At 44.0% G+C, this 18,772-nt stretch overlaps 3 protein-coding genes across 8 annotated transcripts; 2 read left to right on the forward strand and 1 right to left on the reverse strand.

Moving 5' to 3' along the window:
- Positions 1-809: 809 nt before the first annotated feature.
- On the reverse strand, positions 810-4,650 carry TSR3 (TSR3 ribosome maturation factor). The gene is made up of 6 exons (XM_058850226.1): positions 4,491-4,650; positions 4,177-4,393; positions 3,145-3,338; positions 2,248-2,421; positions 1,463-1,526; positions 810-1,384 (listed from the first exon to the last, which is right to left on the reverse strand). Exons 1-6 carry the CDS (start codon positions 4,582-4,584, stop codon positions 1,252-1,254), a joined length of 876 nt encoding a protein of 291 aa, XP_058706209.1. The 5' UTR covers positions 4,585-4,650; the 3' UTR covers positions 810-1,251.
- GNPTG (N-acetylglucosamine-1-phosphate transferase subunit gamma) lies at positions 4,603-13,858 on the forward strand. Of its 6 annotated transcripts, none has more exons than XM_058850220.1 (11): positions 4,603-4,691; positions 4,772-4,826; positions 5,080-5,147; positions 7,254-7,308; positions 7,422-7,505; positions 8,537-8,630; positions 9,914-10,028; positions 10,572-10,654; positions 10,907-11,035; positions 12,445-12,526; positions 13,671-13,858. In XM_058850220.1, the coding sequence occupies exons 1-11, from the start codon at positions 4,649-4,651 to the stop codon at positions 13,796-13,798; spliced, it is 936 nt and encodes a 311-aa protein (XP_058706203.1). In that variant the 5' UTR covers positions 4,603-4,648; the 3' UTR covers positions 13,799-13,858. The 6 variants fall into 6 exon arrangements, with proteins under 6 accessions (XP_058706203.1, XP_058706204.1, XP_058706207.1 ...); XM_058850221.1 differs by having other exon boundaries at positions 5,113-5,147; XM_058850222.1 differs by having other exon boundaries at positions 4,637-4,691; positions 4,795-4,826.
- Positions 13,859-14,281: 423 nt separating this feature from the next.
- LOC131584772 (ubiquinol-cytochrome-c reductase complex assembly factor 4) lies at positions 14,282-15,565 on the forward strand. Its single transcript, XM_058850231.1, has 2 exons — positions 14,282-14,646; positions 14,804-15,565. The coding sequence occupies exons 1-2, from the start codon at positions 14,621-14,623 to the stop codon at positions 15,114-15,116; spliced, it is 339 nt and encodes a 112-aa protein (XP_058706214.1). The 5' UTR covers positions 14,282-14,620; the 3' UTR covers positions 15,117-15,565.
- Positions 15,566-18,772: the final 3,207 nt, after the last annotated feature.

Genomic DNA, 18,772 nt, shown 5'->3' on the forward strand with positions numbered 1-18,772 from the left:
TTACTATAGCTTTAGAATGTAAAAGCATCCCCTGCAAATTAGAATAGCTGACATGCTCACATTGTTCTCAGTCCTTCAAAAATTACGCTGAATTGCTTTCTTGTCACTATCTAAGAAATCCTTGCTAAAACAGCACATTTGGTAAGGACTTCATATGTGTGGGGAAGTTACTGAAAAAACTGAATCAGAGGAAAAGTCTCCTTGTAGAATTAATTTACTTGTGCTTCTTGTTTTCAAAAGGGAAATTGAGTATTTGTACCGCTCAAACTGCTGCTGTTACTCCCAGCTCTAGCTCCAGTAGCGCTAGTATTTAATCCCTCTAGTAGTGGAGGGACGAGAAGGTCCTGTGACGTGAAGAACTTTGATTTGTGAAGGTGAGTCTACAAATTCTCCTTAGTATCTCCAATTCTACTGAAGGATTGCTAAAGTTTAGGTTTCTGTTGGCTGCTTGAAACTCCAAAGAGTATTCTGTTTAAATATGTAGAAAACAACCGCTAACAGCTTATTTTCACGATACAAACTGGGAGGCATAGGAGAAAGTGACCTAAGATACCAGTGCTGTTGCAAGTCTGTCACAAAGCTTTAAGGGCCAGACAATGTGAATTTCTGACTTGGTACAGTGCCACTTTGAGTGATGGAAAATATACAGAGATAGCACTGATGAACCTGTGATCTGAAATTTCACAGTACAGTTCTGAATACGAAGCGCCAAAACACTGGTATTGCTTAGGAATGTGTAAGAGTAAACAAAGCGAGCAATTAAAGTTCTGAAAAGACATACTGAGATGTTAAAGCAATTCCAAGAAGCATTTTTTCCTTTCGAGCTTAACTCAGTTTATTCAAAATAAATGAAGTAGTTTTGCAGGTTCAAGCCTGCAAAAAGTCAGACTCCCTATGTGGTACATTGTGCCTGTGAATAGGTCAATAGCTTAGTCATGTTTTCCTGTTGAAATATAGACCAGAAGTTAAGAAAGTTTACCTAATATACTATTAGTTAAAAATAATCCCCTATGAACCTATTTCCAAACACGTTGATTAGAATACAGGGTTATTTTTTAACTTGTAACTATGCTTCAAACTCCTTACAAAATAATTTAGCATTCCATACTTACCTAAAAATTAAATAACCCAGAGCCCTTGTGCATAAAAAGACCTACAAACCTGCACCGAGACTGAGATTTGCTAAGCACCAAGTTACAGATGAACAAGACGCACTCAAGTATTCACAAGAAAATTTCTTTATATGAGGTATTACAACTCTGTGGGATTATTGGGGGGGTTTATTTCATCTTGACTGCTCTCATCAGTGCTTTCACTGCTTTCAGTGGCATCATCTGGATTGCTCATGCTGTCCTCCTCAGAGTCTTCCTTGTTTTGTGCTAGACTGGAAACATTTTTCAAAATTTAAAGAGCAAAATAACTCATAGTAAGTAGAACTAGTATATAGATTAAATTTCATTACCCTGAGGAATTGACTGGCCTGTTGGGATTAGAAAATTCTTTTTCTAAGTCAACGTCAAATGGATCTGGAAAAAGAAGGAAAAACTGCAGAAGGAGAAAAAAGCATTTTCTTACAGTGTGAGCCCCTGGCCTAGTTTACAGGGCTTAATCACCCTGAAAGGAAAATGTTAATTAGGATTATCTCTTCATACGTTCTTGATTATTTGCCTTTCTTTGCGCCATCTTGAATGAGACCAAGCACTCACCTGTGAATACAGCATGAAATACTGGGATAACAATAAATTACTGGAAGAGTTTGGGAATAAACTACTTGTACTTATGAATTATTTTGATTATGGGTCTCATTTTAAACATCTTTATTGAGGACTGTATGTCTGTAACTAACTTGCTGTCTGACTGTATGCCTATATTTCTCTTACAATTCATTCTCAATTCCTAGTCTTTTTACTGTTAATCTGCTTTTAACATCTGTATATAAAACAAGGAAGCATCGTATTTTGCTCCTAAATTTTCCAGTTTGGTTAGTTGAATAGGGGTAGACTGCTTCACAGTTCAGCCGTGAATACACTACTCTGCATTAAATTGCTTCAGTCATTTTCACCTGTTTTACTTGGGGGGGAAAAAAGGTCAAACAGGCACACTTAGCACAGGATAAAAACAGAACAGCACATATCAGCAAAGCACTTATCTCCCAGATTGCTAATTATTTCCATGAGATTTAAGGAAAAGACTGAAGAAACTAGTAAGAAAAAGGGTATGTGTAGTGTTTCTGTGTTTTTCTCTTACCTACTTCTTCGCCTTTTTTTTCTTGGACACAGGCTAGAAAGTCCTTCTCAATGCTTAGCACATCGTCCTGGCAATGACAGGCTGCATATTTTTCCAAGAGATTTTTGTTCAGGTCAATAAATGTCTTACCCCATTTAAATTTCCTTAGAAGAATGGTGGCTAGATCTGGGAATCCTGAAACAAAATAAATTATCAGTTTTCTTCTTTAGTGTGAGATTTCACTCAGCTTACATGTTTCTAGTTCAGTATGTGCATACATGTCAATTCAATACAAAGATGTTTGCCAGTGTTTCATTCAGTGTAAGGGAATTAAAACTTTTGGAAAGACTGCAAATATTTTCAAATTTCAGTTTAACTTGAAACATGGAACTGAATCCAAGAATAGTTCATAGCCTTTTAGCGAGTGTTACATAAAAATAATTTGTACGGGTAATGAATGATTCAAGCTCTAGAGCCCACAGCCCCTTAGGACAAGACCAGTTGCACATACAGTATTTTCACACGATAAGATTTGTCTGCAGTATGGTAGAGCATTTCTCTTACCAAAGTTCTGTGTCTGCAAACCATTACAAGAGGGGGGGCAGTTTCTTTTGTTCTTACCCAGACCTCACCCTATAAGCCCGGCAAAGGTGCCTAAGGATTGATTCATGCTCTGTCTTCTAACATTACGCACCATCCAGACAGAATGAGAATTATCAGTTTGTGTCCTGTTTCGTAGCTAACATGAATACAGCTATCTCAGTGCCACTGATACACATACTTGGAAGAAAGCTAGACAATCTGATCCCAAAGTCAAGAATGTGACAGCATTTATTTTGTCGTAAACCATCTCTTCTGATTTATTAAGGATGTAGGAATTGCTAGCAACATACTTCACATCAGACAAATTGAGCCTACCGACAATGCAAAACGCTGCAGCAAAAGCTTCCACACAGGACAGCTTGCACGGCCGACCATAGTTAACCGGATTTGCAGCCACTAAGTAAGGCAGCAATCGCAGATGACTCCCCCTCATTCTCTTAAAGGGAGTTTCTTCTAATTTGGCCCATGAGCAATCTATGACTGCAATCCCACTCTGAGCAATGACACACCTGAAAAAAAGAAAGTCACTGTATTTGAAAAATTGTCACCATTATACTGATGAAGTGAGAATTCCAATTGCCACTTTATACTAGCAACAAACTTGCATGCAACCCGTTTCTCAATCAAAACCCACAGGCTTTACAAGAGCCTATAACAGCGATGTAATGAGAAAGAATAGTAGCATGGTTTTCCTCCAAATATGCAAATGGCAAAAAAAGGTTTATCCGTATATTTCAAAATGAAAAGTGAATAATGCTAGGTTTAAAAATGTGACAGAGAAGTGTGATTAATAGTAACATTTAATCAAACCTTAAAGTACATAAAAGTTCCGATTTAGGTTCTCGGCTAGCTTATCTCTGCTTCTAGAGACAAATCTTTTCTCTGAGTAAGTATATATTCGTAAAAATTCTGCAGGCACATTTGAAGAAAATTCTCATTTCCCGAAAGAAGTTTTCTGGTTAACACGTGTTGTCTAACCGAAGAACTTAAATATGGCATGATAAAAGACACAGTAGCTACAGGCCCATGTTCTGAAGAAATTAACCTACAAAACGTGCACCTTGATTTTTCAGTGAGATCTACAGATGATTTTCTCATCTGATACCAGCTGTGTAAAAATGTTAAGCTGATTTAATAAAACGGCCGTTTCTCGTGTTCATGCACCAGAGTAATGTATTAAGAAGGTCAGTTTTATTCCGTGTGAGTTTTGGCCATGAGGCAGTAGTTCAAATGCTCTCCCTAATACAGCATCAGGACGGTACTTGAACCAAATGCTCTCCCTCACAGTCGGCGCCTCCCCGCCTTCCCCCGCCGCCCCGGTTTTGCCAACAGGCGCCGGGGCCCCACCTGTCAGCGGGAGAGACGTACTCCGTCGCCAGCGGACTCAGGACGACGCCCGGGAATCTCTGGCGGAGGCGCAGTGTTCGCAGCAACCCCTTCCGCGCTAGTTTTCTCCCGGTGCATTTCTTGGGATCGCAGTGTCCGAGCTCCCACATGGCAAGGGGGCAGGGGAATCTGGCCTCCCGAGCGTCCCCATCCGTGGCCCTCTCGCCCTCCAGGCAAGCTGAAAACATCAGGTGTACATCAATACCCATAGGCGACGCGGCGCTGCGCGGCAGAACCCGCCTGTCCTTGCCCGCGTCCCGTGGCGCCTCACGCACCTCTCAGCGCGGCCTCCGCTTCCGCCGCGAAAGTCTCGAGGCTGCGAGCTCCGCGCCGGCCCCCGCGCCGGCCCCCGCGGCGGCCGCGTTCCATGGCCGCGCTCGGCGGAGACTCCGCCCCGCGGCGTCGCGCGCTTCCGCTTCCTGCGGCGCAGGCGATGGCGGCCCGGCTGCTGCTGGCGGCGCTGAGCGCGGCGCTGGGTGGGTGCGGGGGCCGCGGCGGGGATGGGCGCGCCGGCGGCTTGGTCCATCCGCCGCCCCCAACTGCTCTCTCCTAATAGGTCTCTTCGCCTCGGCGGGGAAGATGAAGATCGTGGAGGAGCCGAATACGTTCGGGTACGTGGTCGCCTGCTCGCCGTGTCGTCCCGCGATCCTCCCGCCCTCGGCGGGTTCGGGTCTCTGTGCCGTTGTGCCCGCTCCAGCCCGTTTCTTCCTCCGGGAATGGGGCGCCGAGCCGGGCCGCTGCCGCAGACCCCTCTGTTGGCCCGCGGGCAGCGGCTGTCGGTGTTGAAACACACAGGTAGGGGAGGATGTAGGCACGGCCAGATGCATAACAGCCTTAAACGTTTGACTTTCCTTCTTTTGAAAGGTTGAATAACCCATTCTTGCCTCAAACAAATAGGCTGCAGCCAAAGATGTCCCCGTCTGCAGTATCAGGTATATGCAACCCGTTACTTTTTTTTTTTTTAATTTTTTTTCTTTCCCTCCAGTTTTCATCATTTAGCAGCACTTGTTTGCAGGGCAAATAGTCTGTTTCTACTTTACACACACAGAACCGAATTTTGCGTGAGACTTTATAGGCATCCTATAAGCACAGGCAAATATATTTCATTGTGCTCCTGAAGGATTAAAACCTAGATTAACTTCAGTGGTGGTTCCAGGTCCCAGTGCTGTTAATGCTGTTTTTGTGACAGAACTATCCGTGTGTTTTTTTCTGTGTTTTTCTAGCCTGTCACAGGTTTTGATTTTATTCCACAGTAAATACTCTTTTCTTCTTGACACAGTCCTCAATGTCATTGAGATTATCATATAAAAGTTGTCCCATCATCTGGTAGTGCTTAATACCCAAAAATAGTTTAAAAAAAAGTCCTAAAAGTACTCTGGAACCAGTCAGAAGGGCTCAGTTTCACACAGAGCTTAGATGTTGCAACATAAATACACCACTTATGCAAAATAAACAGGAATGTAAAAAATTCTAGGCCATCTATAGAGGGGAGCAGATAAACACTGAAGGCAAAGACTAAACAAAAGGGAATGAATCTTGTCTCTCTGCTAACCTTAGGCACAGACTTAAACCTTGTTCAGATTCAAGGAAGGCATTTTGGTATGACGACATTGAATGTGATTATGCTTAATGTTTTCTTTCGTGTTTTATAAACTCATATCAAGTGTATAATGTGTATAACTGCATGTGAAATGTGAAATAGTTAGAAATGGGATTAGTCATAAAATGCAGGATGGAAAGATGGAAAAATGTAACAGGAAAAAAGGACAGCACACCAGAAATCCCTTTTTCTATGTTGTAGGATCTTACATGTAGCCAAAAATTGGAAGTGTATATGGAACGTGAACCTAGGGCATGGAACCTTGCCTTGCACAAGTACTTCTTTAGCATAAAAACCGTACTTGTTCTTTTCTTCTACAAAACAGTTGGCATAATAGTTCTGGTAATTTCTCTTCTGGCATCTGCCCTGGAAAGGGAGACACGAATTTCATGTGTTTCTCACATTTGCTTCTTTTCATCTGCGGGGAGAGCATCCTAATCACCGGGGCACAGATTTCACGTAGTAGAGGAGCAAACCCTTTGGCCAAGCCCATCTCTACAATGAAATGCAAGATCATACAGTCAGAAGAATACTTGGGAAAGAGAACCTGCCTGTATCCCAGTGGTTAAAGCATTATGGAGGGCATGATTCTGATAGTCTGACCTTTGTAGGATTGCTTGTCTAGATACCTGGAAAAAGTACCCTCACAATCCTGACAGTGGGGAATTAGAATCCAGGATGGGGTTTTACTTTATATGCTTCGTAATCTCCTTTCTTCTTTCCTCATAAATATTTAGTAATTCCAAGGAAAATTTCCTTATGCAAGAGATACTGAAATACTCCTCTAGCATTCAGAACTTTTCACCCTCTTTTTAATGAAAAGTTACCTATCTTGGATTCCTTTAACAGCAAGCCTTGTAATCAATAATACAAGAATAGAATCGCAACTGCTGACCTGTCTGATGGCAAAAAGTCTGTCTTGTTAAATATTACCTGGATCAGACCGTGAAGGCAAACAGTGAAAAGGATTATCCAGTTAGAGAATCTCAGTGAACCTTAACTATGCAGCACTGTCAATATTTTGAACAAGTGGGCTTTACTAGTATAAACTTGCAGAGTTTGGATGAATTTGGAGATAGCTGCCAAGCAAGAGTTTCAGTGATTTCAGTGTTAGATTGTGGCAGGATCTGCACTGATGATTCCTATTATGGACCCGGCCTCCAAATGTTTATTTTTACACAGGCTTCTCATTTTTGTTGTCGAAAGAGGCTTATCTGTCTCACTGGGTAGTGAGAATGAAAAACGTTAAAGATCATGACGCAAACCAGTATAGTGCTAGTGAGAACTTACAGTAATTCTTATGGAAGATAAAAATTTCCTTGTGTACAGCAGGTAACTAAATTTGTCACATACTCCTTGCACTTTTGTCACCACAGTAGCTTGCTTAAATTTAACCAAAACATTATTTTTCCTTTATGTCATGTTGTGATGTTTTTAGGCCCTGCACATCTCTTTAGGCTTGCTGGCAAGTGTTTCAGTTTTATGGAATCCACGTGAGTAATGGATTTGGATATTTGTTTATATACTTACTAGGAATTAAATAGATTTTTGTTTTATTCCAGTCTGAAACCTTTCTTATTTTCTGTTTCTTTTCTCTCATTTTAAGGTACAAGTATGAGTTCTGTCCATTCCATAATGTCACTCAGCATGAGCAGACTTTTCGATGGAATGCCTATAGTGGGATTTTAGGGTGAGGCATTTAGACCTTTTACGTTTTAGCTATGTTGTCAGCAGGCCATTTCATAGATTGCGAAAAGGAGACAGTTTTAAAAATAAGATTCTTCCATTGGTCATCTTAGGTCATGTTAGCTCCCAAGACATTATACGTAAAAATATTCTGTCTTGAAAAATTCAGATTCTTTTTTTGTTGATTAATACTAACCTCGTCTTTTAGCTGGAGACTGATTAATAACCAATGACAACTGCAAGTATGATATGTTCATGTGAGAAATTCAATAGTGTCTAAATACAGCTTATATTAGCACAGATTTCATGTCCAGTAACTATTTGCAGTTTTAGTTAAATACAAAAATTACAAAATGAAAAGAGTGCTTCATGCCTAATGGTTGTTAAACATAATGTACACCCCAAAAAAAGTATCCCAAAGTAGTTAAAGACCCTGGATCATAATATTGCCAAATCATAATACCTAAAATAAATCTAAGTATAAATCAGACCATTGCTTTTCTATATATTTTGTATATAGATGCCTCTTTTTTTTCCTATGTGCAAAATGGTAAGCCGGTATGTGAGGAAACTGGTACATCACCATGCTGAGGGTATCATTTGCTTTAGGACTAGCAGAAGTAGACAGCTACCAGTAGTTTCTGTAGATGCTTCCACCAGCACTAAAAATCCTGCAATCAAACTGAGTTGCATATGGTACTTAGCCTCATGGAATTTGTTGTGGGATTGATCTATAAACTGTATGTTACTGGACTTAAACACAGATTTCTAAGTGCAAATAGTTTGCAAACTGAAATTTTATCCAAAACTCTGCTCTCAAAAAGTGCTATTGAAGTGTCCTATATGGCATCCTGAATAACAAACTACACTCCTTCCATGGTGTTGGCTATAGGAAATGGAAATACTAAGACAACAAAAATGAAGTACATACACTTAAATTGAACATGGTATTAAGGGTATTGTTGGTCTTCTTCCTGAGGGTTCACATTTTTCTGCCCAGTAACTTAAAACAAAGTAGTGTCCTCTTTTTTTCAGAATCTGGCATGAATGGGAAATTGACAACAACACATTTATTGGAATGTGGATGAGGGAAGGAGACTCCTGTGAAACCAAGAGCAGACAGACAAAGGTATAATAGCGGTAGACTATGCTAATTCAGACAGCATGACTCTGCATATGCTTGGGACACTACAAACTGAAACATTCCTACCCTGAAGAAGTCATCATTTAAGCTGTGATAGAAAACAGAAAGATGAATTCCTGCAGAAACTGTGTGAATGACTGGAGGAGGAAAGCTAGAATCAGGATAAAATTTAGAAGACATTTACTTAGGTTTTCTTGTCGGTTACTTGCAACTCTTTTTCCTTGATAGAGTGGTATAATTACTACTGTAGAAATACAATGCAGTGCTTTGTAATTAGTGTCAGGCAAAATAAAGAAAAAGAGCTCTTTGTTGAAATCAAGATGCCAGCTTATTAAAAACATCCAGGAAAAAGGAGGGAAATTAATTAGGTAGGTAACAATAGCATCCTGAGAAGCTAAGCATGGTGTTAGAGCAAGCACTAGGGGCATTTCAAGCAGGACTTTGAAGTGATGGAGCATGTCTGGAGAAGGGCACTGGAGCTGTGGAAGGGTCTGGAGCACAAGCCTGATGAGTAGTGCCTGTCAACCAGCATCCCCAGGTCTTTTTCCACCAGGCAGCTTTCCAGCTATTCTTGCCCAGGCTTGGAGCAGTGCATGGGGTTGTCATGAGCCAGGTGCAGCGCTTTGCCTTGTTGAATCTCTTGTGATTAGCTGCCAGCTTGGCTGCCATATCCTGGCCAAGGTGAAAACGTTATACTCTAATGGAGGTGCCTGCTTAACATCTTTATTTCCCATAGAAGCTGCAGAAAGAAATTATATTCTTGTATGATCTTTGGTATTGTGATTTAAATCTTTCACTGGTATTTCATTTTGGAGACAGAAAATATTGGTGCTGCAAATCTAAAGGTGAAAACAATTCTCTGCAGTCTGGATGTGTCTTGTATTCTTAAGTTAGCACATTGGTCAGAAATAAAATTTAAGAAAACCATGCTTATGTTAGATGAGATTCTAAAGGGTGTCCTATTCACCATCCTTTTTAGTCTCATTATTGCTGGAAATAGCGTGCTTAGTAGTCCAAGGAACAGTGCTAGGTGGGGAGAATAATTTCCCATTAGAGAAAACAATTTTCACATTTGAAAAAATAAATGGACAATGTCCTTGTTATGATGTTTTTTCTGTTGGGAGAAAAAAAAAAGGCACTGGAAGCTTTGACATGACAGTATGTAGAGCAGTGCATCTACTGGCATTGGAACACAGCAGGTTGAACATCAGTGATGGTATTGTTTCACGTAGACTTTTTTGCTCATCTTTGTTTTTACTGATGTTTAGGTTCATCTTGTTTGTGGAAAGAGCAATAAATTGGCATATGTGTCTGAGCCAAGTACTTGTGTTTACTCTTTGACATTTGAGACTCCTCTCGTGTGCCATCCCCACTCACTTTTAGGTAAGATTTAAAAAATACTTTGTGGAACAGCTGGCATATTACGCTATCCTCAGAATGTCCATTTCTAGGTTGAGTTAGTACCTTAATATAAATTGGTATGAAATGTTAGCATATAATATGAAGTGTTTTTTAAATCCCAGTCAATATAACACACAGGTATTTCTCAAATAAATTGTCACTGCTAGTGTAGACCCAGTGGATGTTTTTTGGCTTTTTTTTTCTTTTCTCAAATGGTAGGAATAAGCCCTGTCGTATCTGCCCATTTACTTACATTACGAAAAAGCTCAGTTGGAGTTACACTGAGCAAAGGAATACGAGGCCTTGTATCTCGAAACAAGAAAAATTTCTAGTCATACTCCAGACACTTTAAATGCGTGAAGCACAATATAAGTGTAAGGCAAGCTCTTGAAAGCAGTAGAGACTGTGTACTGTATAGAAACACTGAGTTCTTAGAACAGATATTCTTGCATGATACTAGAAGAGGAATTAACTAAGGCAGGACAGTGCTCTTGATGTTTATATGGTTTTACTTCCATTTTTCAGTTTATCCAACTCTGACTGAAGCACTGCAGAGGAAGTGGGATGAAGCAGAGCAGCTTCTGTACGATGGACTAATAACTGACCAGGTTTATTAATTTTTTCCAGCTCTATTTGATAAAAAAACGTTACTGTCAAATAGCCAAACTTGGCTTCTGTAGTTTCTCCTTTCGGAGTAGGTGCATTTATTCTGCAGTTGGCAAATAGTAATTTTCATGTTCTGTAACTACTATATGAACTGGTAATGAAGCTTGAGGACTTGGAATGGCCAGTACAAATTGCAAGCAGAGATAAGAGTTGAATAGATTGATCTATCACCTTTTGGCAACTTTCTTTTTTAGGGTTACAAAAAAACTCTGAAAGAGATTTTTGAGGAAGCAGGACTTCTAAAAGCAACAGAAGAAAATGAAGTTGAAAAACATAGTAAGAAAATAACTCTGGAATTTGAAACAATGGAAAAATGCAGTAAGGTATAGAGCATAATATTTACAATGTGGAATTGCCACCTTTTTAATGTATGACAATATCAGTGGGATAGCATTATGTAAACTCCCTTGGTATTCAGCTGAATCTCTTCATGGGGTTGTCTTTTCTGGTTTCCATATGTAACAGCCTGCATATAGTGTCATTTGGTATTTTTATTATAGCCCCTAAGTCAAAAACAAACCTGCAAAAATGAATGCCCAGTAAGAAGATGGGGGTTACGAAGGAATTAGTGTATGCGCTTGGGTTATGTACCTTGTAGGTACTCCTGGGGAATATCAGTCGGGAGACAGGATGGAATTACTAGTGAAGATAAATGTGTAAGCAACCTTGAGAATGTTGACACTTCTCTCTCTGGATAATTACCCAGACTTGTGTAAGAATGTATTGGCTGTTGCACAAGCAATAGGCAGAATGGCTGTATTCATTTTTGAATGACTCTTGTGTATGCCAACAGTTCTACTGCAACAGAACTGGAATGGAGAAAATAGAGGTAGAAGGTGTGCTCGGCCTAAAAGAGTGCAACCTGACTGTCAGAAAAAGAGCATGGAAAGGAGTTCATTCATTATAATGCACAGTAGCAGTTGCTGTTGTCTTTTTATTTGAAAAATGTAGCAAAGACAAAACACCATGTAGTAATTCATTAATATAACCAAATAAAACCATGGCTAAGGTGAATATACTTTAATATAAAGATCATCATTTTGATCTCATAGGAGCTGGAACAGTTACGTGATTTTTTTTTTTTTCCACTCATTAACAATACAGTATTTAATAATTTCTACTTCTTTTTCTGGCTTCATCATAGCTTAATTGACATAAATTGTCTGGTTTGGTAATCAAAGAATCTTAAATACTTATTCTTTTGCTCTATCTTTATTTATGTAAACACCAAAACACACACCAAAAAAAAAAAAAATAGGGCTTCTCTGAGATTTCAGGTATGTGCTTTGAGTCTCAAAAGAACTCAGCAATCCCTGTCAGTTAACAGAAATTGCTGAGAAGCAAGAACATGAAGTTGCTAGGTCAAGAGTTGAGAAGCTGACAAATTTCCAGACTGCAGAATTATGATAATTATAAAATAAGGGTAGTCCCGAAGCAAACTTAAGATTTTGTTCTACGATAAAATGCTAGTTACAGGACAGATTTGAAATAGTTCCAGAAAACATTCCTAAATTTTACTCTTGGACTTGAAAAAAGCTGGCTCCTCTTTTGGCGACTCAGACATGTATCTTTTTCTAAAATTTGCTCTGTGTTCTTTGAACAAGCATTTTAAGATCCTTAAAGTCAAAAGGTGTAACAGCTGTGCACGGAGGCATTTTTTTCTTAAAAGGTTCCAATTTAGGTACATATTTGAAAAGTGGGAGAACTATTTTTAATGTGTTTTCTTTCTTAGGAATACAAGCAACTTTCTGAAGAAATAAAGAAACTTAGAGTTTTATTAGGTCAGCATGGTATTGCATACAAAGGAAATTCTGGTGAGATTTTTTGGTATCATTCTTTTCCATTGTTGTCAGCTCAGAATGTTAATACCCCAATGTTGTTTTCGATTACAGCAACAGTTAAATAATCTGGCATAAAATATGACGGTAAAATTCAGTAGACAAAGTTTTAAATAAGTACTTAGGTTTTGATTCCTGTGCACAAGGACTTACTTTGTCCTCAGAAAATCTGTTGATGACTTGAAATTCTAGCTTTATAGAAAAATTTTGACGGCCGTTGTAACTGAAGCTTGTCTACAGTCCTTAAGGTGCCAACTTAAAAGGAAATCTATATCACATCATTAATAGCACAAATGTGTCTTTTAAGTAACTCCACTTTCTGTATTTTAACCACGAGGCCTGATTTCTTTCATAACACTTGAAGTTTTATCTATATCTTTTTGGATTAGTTTTTCCCCTTTTTGAAGTTGCCTGGGTTTTTTTTCCCCTCTCTTTGATTTCTGTTAGGTAAGTACCATATCACATGCAGTTTTTAGAAGGAAAGACTGGTGCTGCCCATGAAGGGGCACGGCTTATCTGGATTAATTCCAGACAAGTTGTTTCTTTTTTTTCCTTTTTTTTTTTTTGAGGGGTTTGTAGGTTGGTTTTCTGTTTGTCTGTTTGTTTGTTTGTTTTCCTGCATTCTTTCCAGACCATCAAGCCCTTTATTTCATGAACTATTTGTCAAAGGAGAATTTAATGTCTGGGCATATGTGTATAGACATAAATACATATATCTTCTATTTTACAGGTTGTATGTTCAGAATTGGCATTTCAACAAAACAAAGAACCTTTGACCTAATTAAATTAGCTTAAAAGTAGTGACACAGTTAATGTTTTCTTTTTGATTTGAAAAATTTTTCTAGGAAAAAACCTCATATAAAAATTTTGTAGAACATGTTGTCTGCACATTTAAACTATTAACAATGTAATTTGCACAGTATTTCTGCCTGTTTGGTTGTTCTTCCATTATTGCATAGTTCTTTTAATTACTGCACATTAGCAGTGTATAATCAAAAGCAGAATTCAGTTTACTCTAGATGATTTATTTCAAAATTATTTAGTGAATTCTGTGACAAAAATGTTTTGCTATTTAAAAGCCAGAATAACTGTTGTCTTACTAAAAAACTAAATTTTACAGCTGGAAATACCGGTGCTGAGTATGTAAGTCACCAACTGGCATCTGCATCGATGGCATCAGTTCTTAATGGGTCAAAGGATGATAAGCACCTGCATGGCAATACAGGAATTTGGAATTACACTGTATGAAGAAACTTGGGTGGTACAGAATATAAATTAAACTCAGTGTGTATTATGCAAAAAAGATGATTTACCTTCTTGTGAGTATTCTTGACTTTTTGAATTTCTGCCCTAAAACAGTGCAGTGGAGTGAGGGCACACCATTATGAGAACAGCTGGCTAGTTTCTGCCAACATTTGTAACACTGATTTGCTAAGACCAGTATTTGGCATGAATTTACAGATTCTGTGTGTCTAGTCCCAGCTTTTGCTATTTTCATTGATCAAGTGTGGTAGAAGTTGGAATAAATACAAGCCAGCCCAAGACTAGTGCTGAAAGATGTCGTAATAAAGGTACTAAATACAATACTAAGGACGTATTATTTCGTCTATATGCTAAGAATTTTTCTGGGCACAGTTTAGCAGAAAAATAAACGTTTTCTGCCACAGCAGTACAGAGCACAGCAGTCCACCCACTCGCGTTCAAAGGCTGATGCCGTCTTTGGTTGTCAGGTTAAAAGAAGTTGGTCAGAATCTAACAGAAAGGTGCAGTGAAATGTAACTGAATTGTTACAGAAGCATGAAGGTGTGTTGAGGGAATACCTGGCAACTCTTTGTGCGTAATACGGAGTAAAATGGACTCGTCCTACACAAACCGTGGAAGCATCACTGTAGCAGTCGCTGAACGCCACGCACGCCTTCTGTGGTCACCGTACCACCTCCTGTTGTGCGGTTCGCACCCCCCCTAGCCCAAGGGGCTTTCGGCCTTGCCCTCACGGCGGCAGCAGCGTCGAGCCGCGGCCCAGGCCGCGGGAGCCCTCGCACTTTCGCTCCCCCTCACGGCAGGCGCGGGATGATTGGGGCGCTGCGGCGCTGGCGGTGAGGAGAGGGCCGGGGCGCCGGGGGGCCGGACCGTGACCGCTGCCGGTACGGACGGAGCCTGGGGCGGGGACGGACTGTGACCGCTGCCGGTGAGGACGGGGGCCGGGACGCTACGTGAGCGCTTTGCGCCGCTCAAGCCTGTGTGTCTTTGCAGAGCGCGGCGAGCCCCATGTCTGCCCGGGCCTCGGCGGGGTCTGGCACGACGGCGGGACCCGGAGGATGCGGCGGGCGCGGATCTGGAGGGCGAGGGGCACATTCCCTTCTCCAGCAGCAAGGCCAGTCCGCGGTTTTGGAACGTTAGCCGGTCGATGGGGAGCAACCACGACAGGCCCTTAGTGAAGGTGCTGCCTCTTAGTGTGCTGGGCACGGGCCTGTTACTATGGTGTGTGTTCAGAGAAAAAACGGAGATCGACGAGCGACTGCTCAGCGCCTTCCAGAGGGTGCTGGATCCGTCCCGAGGGTGCTGAGCGCCTTCCAGAAGGTGCTGGATCCATCCCGAGGGTGCTGAGCGCCTTTTAGAAGGTGCTGGATCCGTTCCGAGGGTGCTGAGCGTTTTCCCGAAGGTGCTGGATCCGTCCCGAGGGTGCTGAGCGCCTTCCAGAAGGTGCTGGATCTGTCCTGAGGGTGCTGAGCGCCTTCCCAAAGGTGCTGGATTCGTTTTGAGGCTGCTGATCGCCTTCCAGAAGGTGCTGGCACCGTCCCGAGGGTGCTGAGCGCCGTCCCGAGGGTGCTGAGCGCCGTCCCGAGGGTGCTCAGCACCATCCCGAGGGTGCAGGATGAGTGCCAAGGGTGCAGGATGAGGCCCAAGGGTGCTGAGCACCATCCCGAGGGTGCTGAGCACCATCCCGAGGGTGCTGAGCGCCGTCCCGAGGGTGCTCAGCACCGTCCCGAGGGTGCTCAGCACCGTCCCGAGGGTACAGGATGAGTGCCAAGGGTGCAGGATGAGGCCCAAGGGTGCTGAGCACCATCCCGAGGGTGCTGAGCACCGTCCCGAGGGAGCAGGATGAGTCCCGAAAGTGCAGGATGAGTTTTGCGGGTGCTCAGCACCATCCCGATGGTGCAGGATGAGTGCCGAGGGTTCAGGATGAGTGGCGAGGGTGCTGAGCACCGTCCCGAGGGTGCTGAGCACCGTCCCGAGGGTGCTCAGCACCATCCCGAGGGTTCAGGATGAGTCCCAAGGGTGCAGGATGAGTCCCGAGCGTGCTCAGCACCATCCCGAGGGTGCAGGATGAGTCCCGAGGGTGCTGAGCATCATCTCGAGGGTGCAGGATGAGTGCCGAGGGTGCAGGATGAGTCCTAAGCGTGCTGAGCACCATCCCGAGGGTGCTGGGCACTGTCCCGAGGGTGCTTAGCACCGTCCCGAGGGTGCTGAGCACCATGCCGAGGGTGCAGGGTGAGTGCCGAGGGTGCTGGGCACCATCCTGAGGGTGCTGGGCACCGTCCCGAGGGTGCTCAGCACCATTCCGAGTGTGCAGGATGAGTCCCGAGGGTGCTGAGCTCCCATGGGCCGCAGCCTCAAAGCTTCCGCCAATCCCGGCCCGCCTTGCTCTGCTCTGGCCAATCAGAGCCGCCCTTTGAATCCGGGCGCGGTCCCGCCCAGCTCTGCCCGCTCAGTCGCGGCCCGGCGCCTCAGGCAGCCCGGCCCCACTCCCCTGTTCTGCTGAGGCGCCGCTGCGGCCGCTGTCGCTTTGGGATCCGGCGGAGCCGTGCTGCCGCAGCCCCGGCAGGTGCTGTTGGGTCCCGGGAAGGGTGGGCGGGGGCTCCCCGTTCAGGTCCCGGCCATTGGTTCTCCCAGGGGAACAGGGAGAAGGCGGGGAGCAGATGGGGTCGGGGGAGCAGGGCCTGAGGGGACAGCGGGGGGTCGCGGAGTCGAGCGCGGCGGGAACAGGCGGGCTGAGATCGGCGGGCCCGGCGCTGCCTCGTGCTGTGATCGGCTGTGCTGGTCAGCCCTGGGGCACAAACAGCGTGTGCTGGAGGGGTGTGGGCGTTAGTTCGGCGGTGAGGCTGCGAGCGGCGGCAGGAGCTGCGGCTGCCGATCCGGGGCGCGCCAGGACGGGACCCCCGCGGCTGCCGATTCGGGGAGCGCCGGTGAGCTCGGGCGCGACGCCCGCGTCTGCCGGGGCCAGCATCTGGGGGCCGGCGGTGTCCTGGGGCGGCGGGGCCGGTCGTGGCCAGTTCTTTCCGCCACGCCCTGGGCTGTTCGGGCAGCCGGAGGCGGGTGCGGGGTCTGGAGTGGCACAGCGGCTGCTGTGATACTGCGAGACGGATAGGAGCTGTTTCGTAGTTTCTGGATTGAAGATAATATTTAAAATATCGGGAACAAAGCTGGGTTTTTTGCGATTTTATTATTGTATTTTGCTTTTATTTAAAATAATAACGGTTTTCTTTATTACATTATTTTGTTTTGCTCGTTTTATTAAAATAATAAAATTATTATTAGTAATTATCATTACTCTTAATAAGATATATTTTTATGTTTAGATTTATTAATCTATTAATTATTATTAATAAATAATTATTAACTATTATTTATTAATTACTTTAGGGGCTTTTTTGCTGGCTAGCTGATGTTAATTCAGTAAAGACTGTGGGGCTGGGGCTGAAACACCAGTTGTGGGGCCAGTGGAGACATAAAGCCCTAGGGTGTGGAATAAAGACCTTGGCACTGGAGTCAGGCCTAAACCAATGTGGGGCAATGGAAATACTGAGGCTGGAGCTGGATAAATGCCTGGGGGAAGGGGATGGAGCTGCAGCTCAGGGCCTGCAGGAGGTGCCTGGGGGCTTAGCAGCCCCTGCCCGCTGGTACCAAGCAGAGGCTGAGGGTCTGGGGGCTGGGAGGGCTCCAGGGCCCGAGAACCAGCCCAAGGGCACCTTTTGGGATGGGGGAGCAGGGGCCCAATGGCTATTCCCAGCCCCTGGTGCTGCCTGGGGGAGGTGAGGGGGCCTTTGGGCAAGTGCTGGGCTGAGACCCAGGGGGAGGGGGAAGGTACCTGTTGGGCTTGAGGCCTCAAGTGGCCCCAAAGTTGGGCTCCCATTGGGGTGGGTAGGACAACTCCTAGAGACATTGATGTGATGGTGATAACTGATTTGTGGCCTTATCAACAGCCCCGGGCTGCAGTGAGAAGCAGGAGCAGCTTTTAGCCACTGGCAGTGGGAAGCTGAGGAGCTGGAACTGAGGAAGCAGAGCTGGAGGACACAAATATGGTAGGGTTTAGGGTGAAACTGCTGTGGGTCTGGGATAAGGAATATGGAGCTGGGATGTGAACTGCGTGGCTGGAGCTGAAATCAATGTAAGGGCTGGGATAGGGCCTTGCAGAGCTGTTCCTGCAGTAAGGATGGTCAGGTTGGGCTGGAATGTGGGTTCAAGAGCTAAGCTCACACCCCAGAGAGCTAGAGCTAAAACAGAGATCCTGCCTGGAGAGCCAGAAAGCAGCATGATGTGGCACTGCTGGGAAGATGTGGAGCCAGAAGCGCAGCACAAGAGCCGGCAGTCAAATAAAGCTTGTGGGACTGAAGCTGAAATCACTGGGGCCGGGGTGGGGACTGCAGTGCTGCAGCTGCAAACGCTGTTCTGAGGGGATAGTGACTGTAGATGTGGGAAGCAACCATAGAATGGTACACAATGGGATGGGCTGCAAATACAGTGAAGATTGATTTGGGGTTGGCATGGGGTTAGAGTGGCATTTCTTGGCCTGGAGGTGAAACCGCGGAGCTGGAACCAAAACAAAGACCCTTTTGTCTCAACCTGGAGCAGCTTCACCTAGCGGAGCAGGGGAAAAGGAAGCAGATGTGGAGCTGGAAGAAGAGAGCTGGCCGTGAAATAAAGCTTGTGGGTCAGTCAAGAGCTGAAATCACTGGGGCAGGGATATTGACTGTGGGGTGGGCTTAGAGGCCCTAGGGCCAGAGCTGAAATGTTGCAGAGCTGGAGCCAAGAGGAAGATCCTGCTCCTTGAACCTGGAGAATTTTCAGCCAGCAGACTTGGAGAAACACACATCTGGAGCTGTGAAGAAGAGAGCTGGCTGTGAAATAAAGCTTGTGGGTTAAGAGCTGAAATCACTGGGCCAGGGAAGGGGTCACTAGGACTGGAACTATAATCACTGTGGGGCTGGGATAGAGACTGAG

The sequence above is a fragment of the Poecile atricapillus genome, chromosome 14 (genome assembly GCF_030490865.1).
Source record: "Poecile atricapillus isolate bPoeAtr1 chromosome 14, bPoeAtr1.hap1, whole genome shotgun sequence".
Classification (NCBI taxonomy): domain Eukaryota; kingdom Metazoa; phylum Chordata; class Aves; order Passeriformes; family Paridae; genus Poecile; species Poecile atricapillus.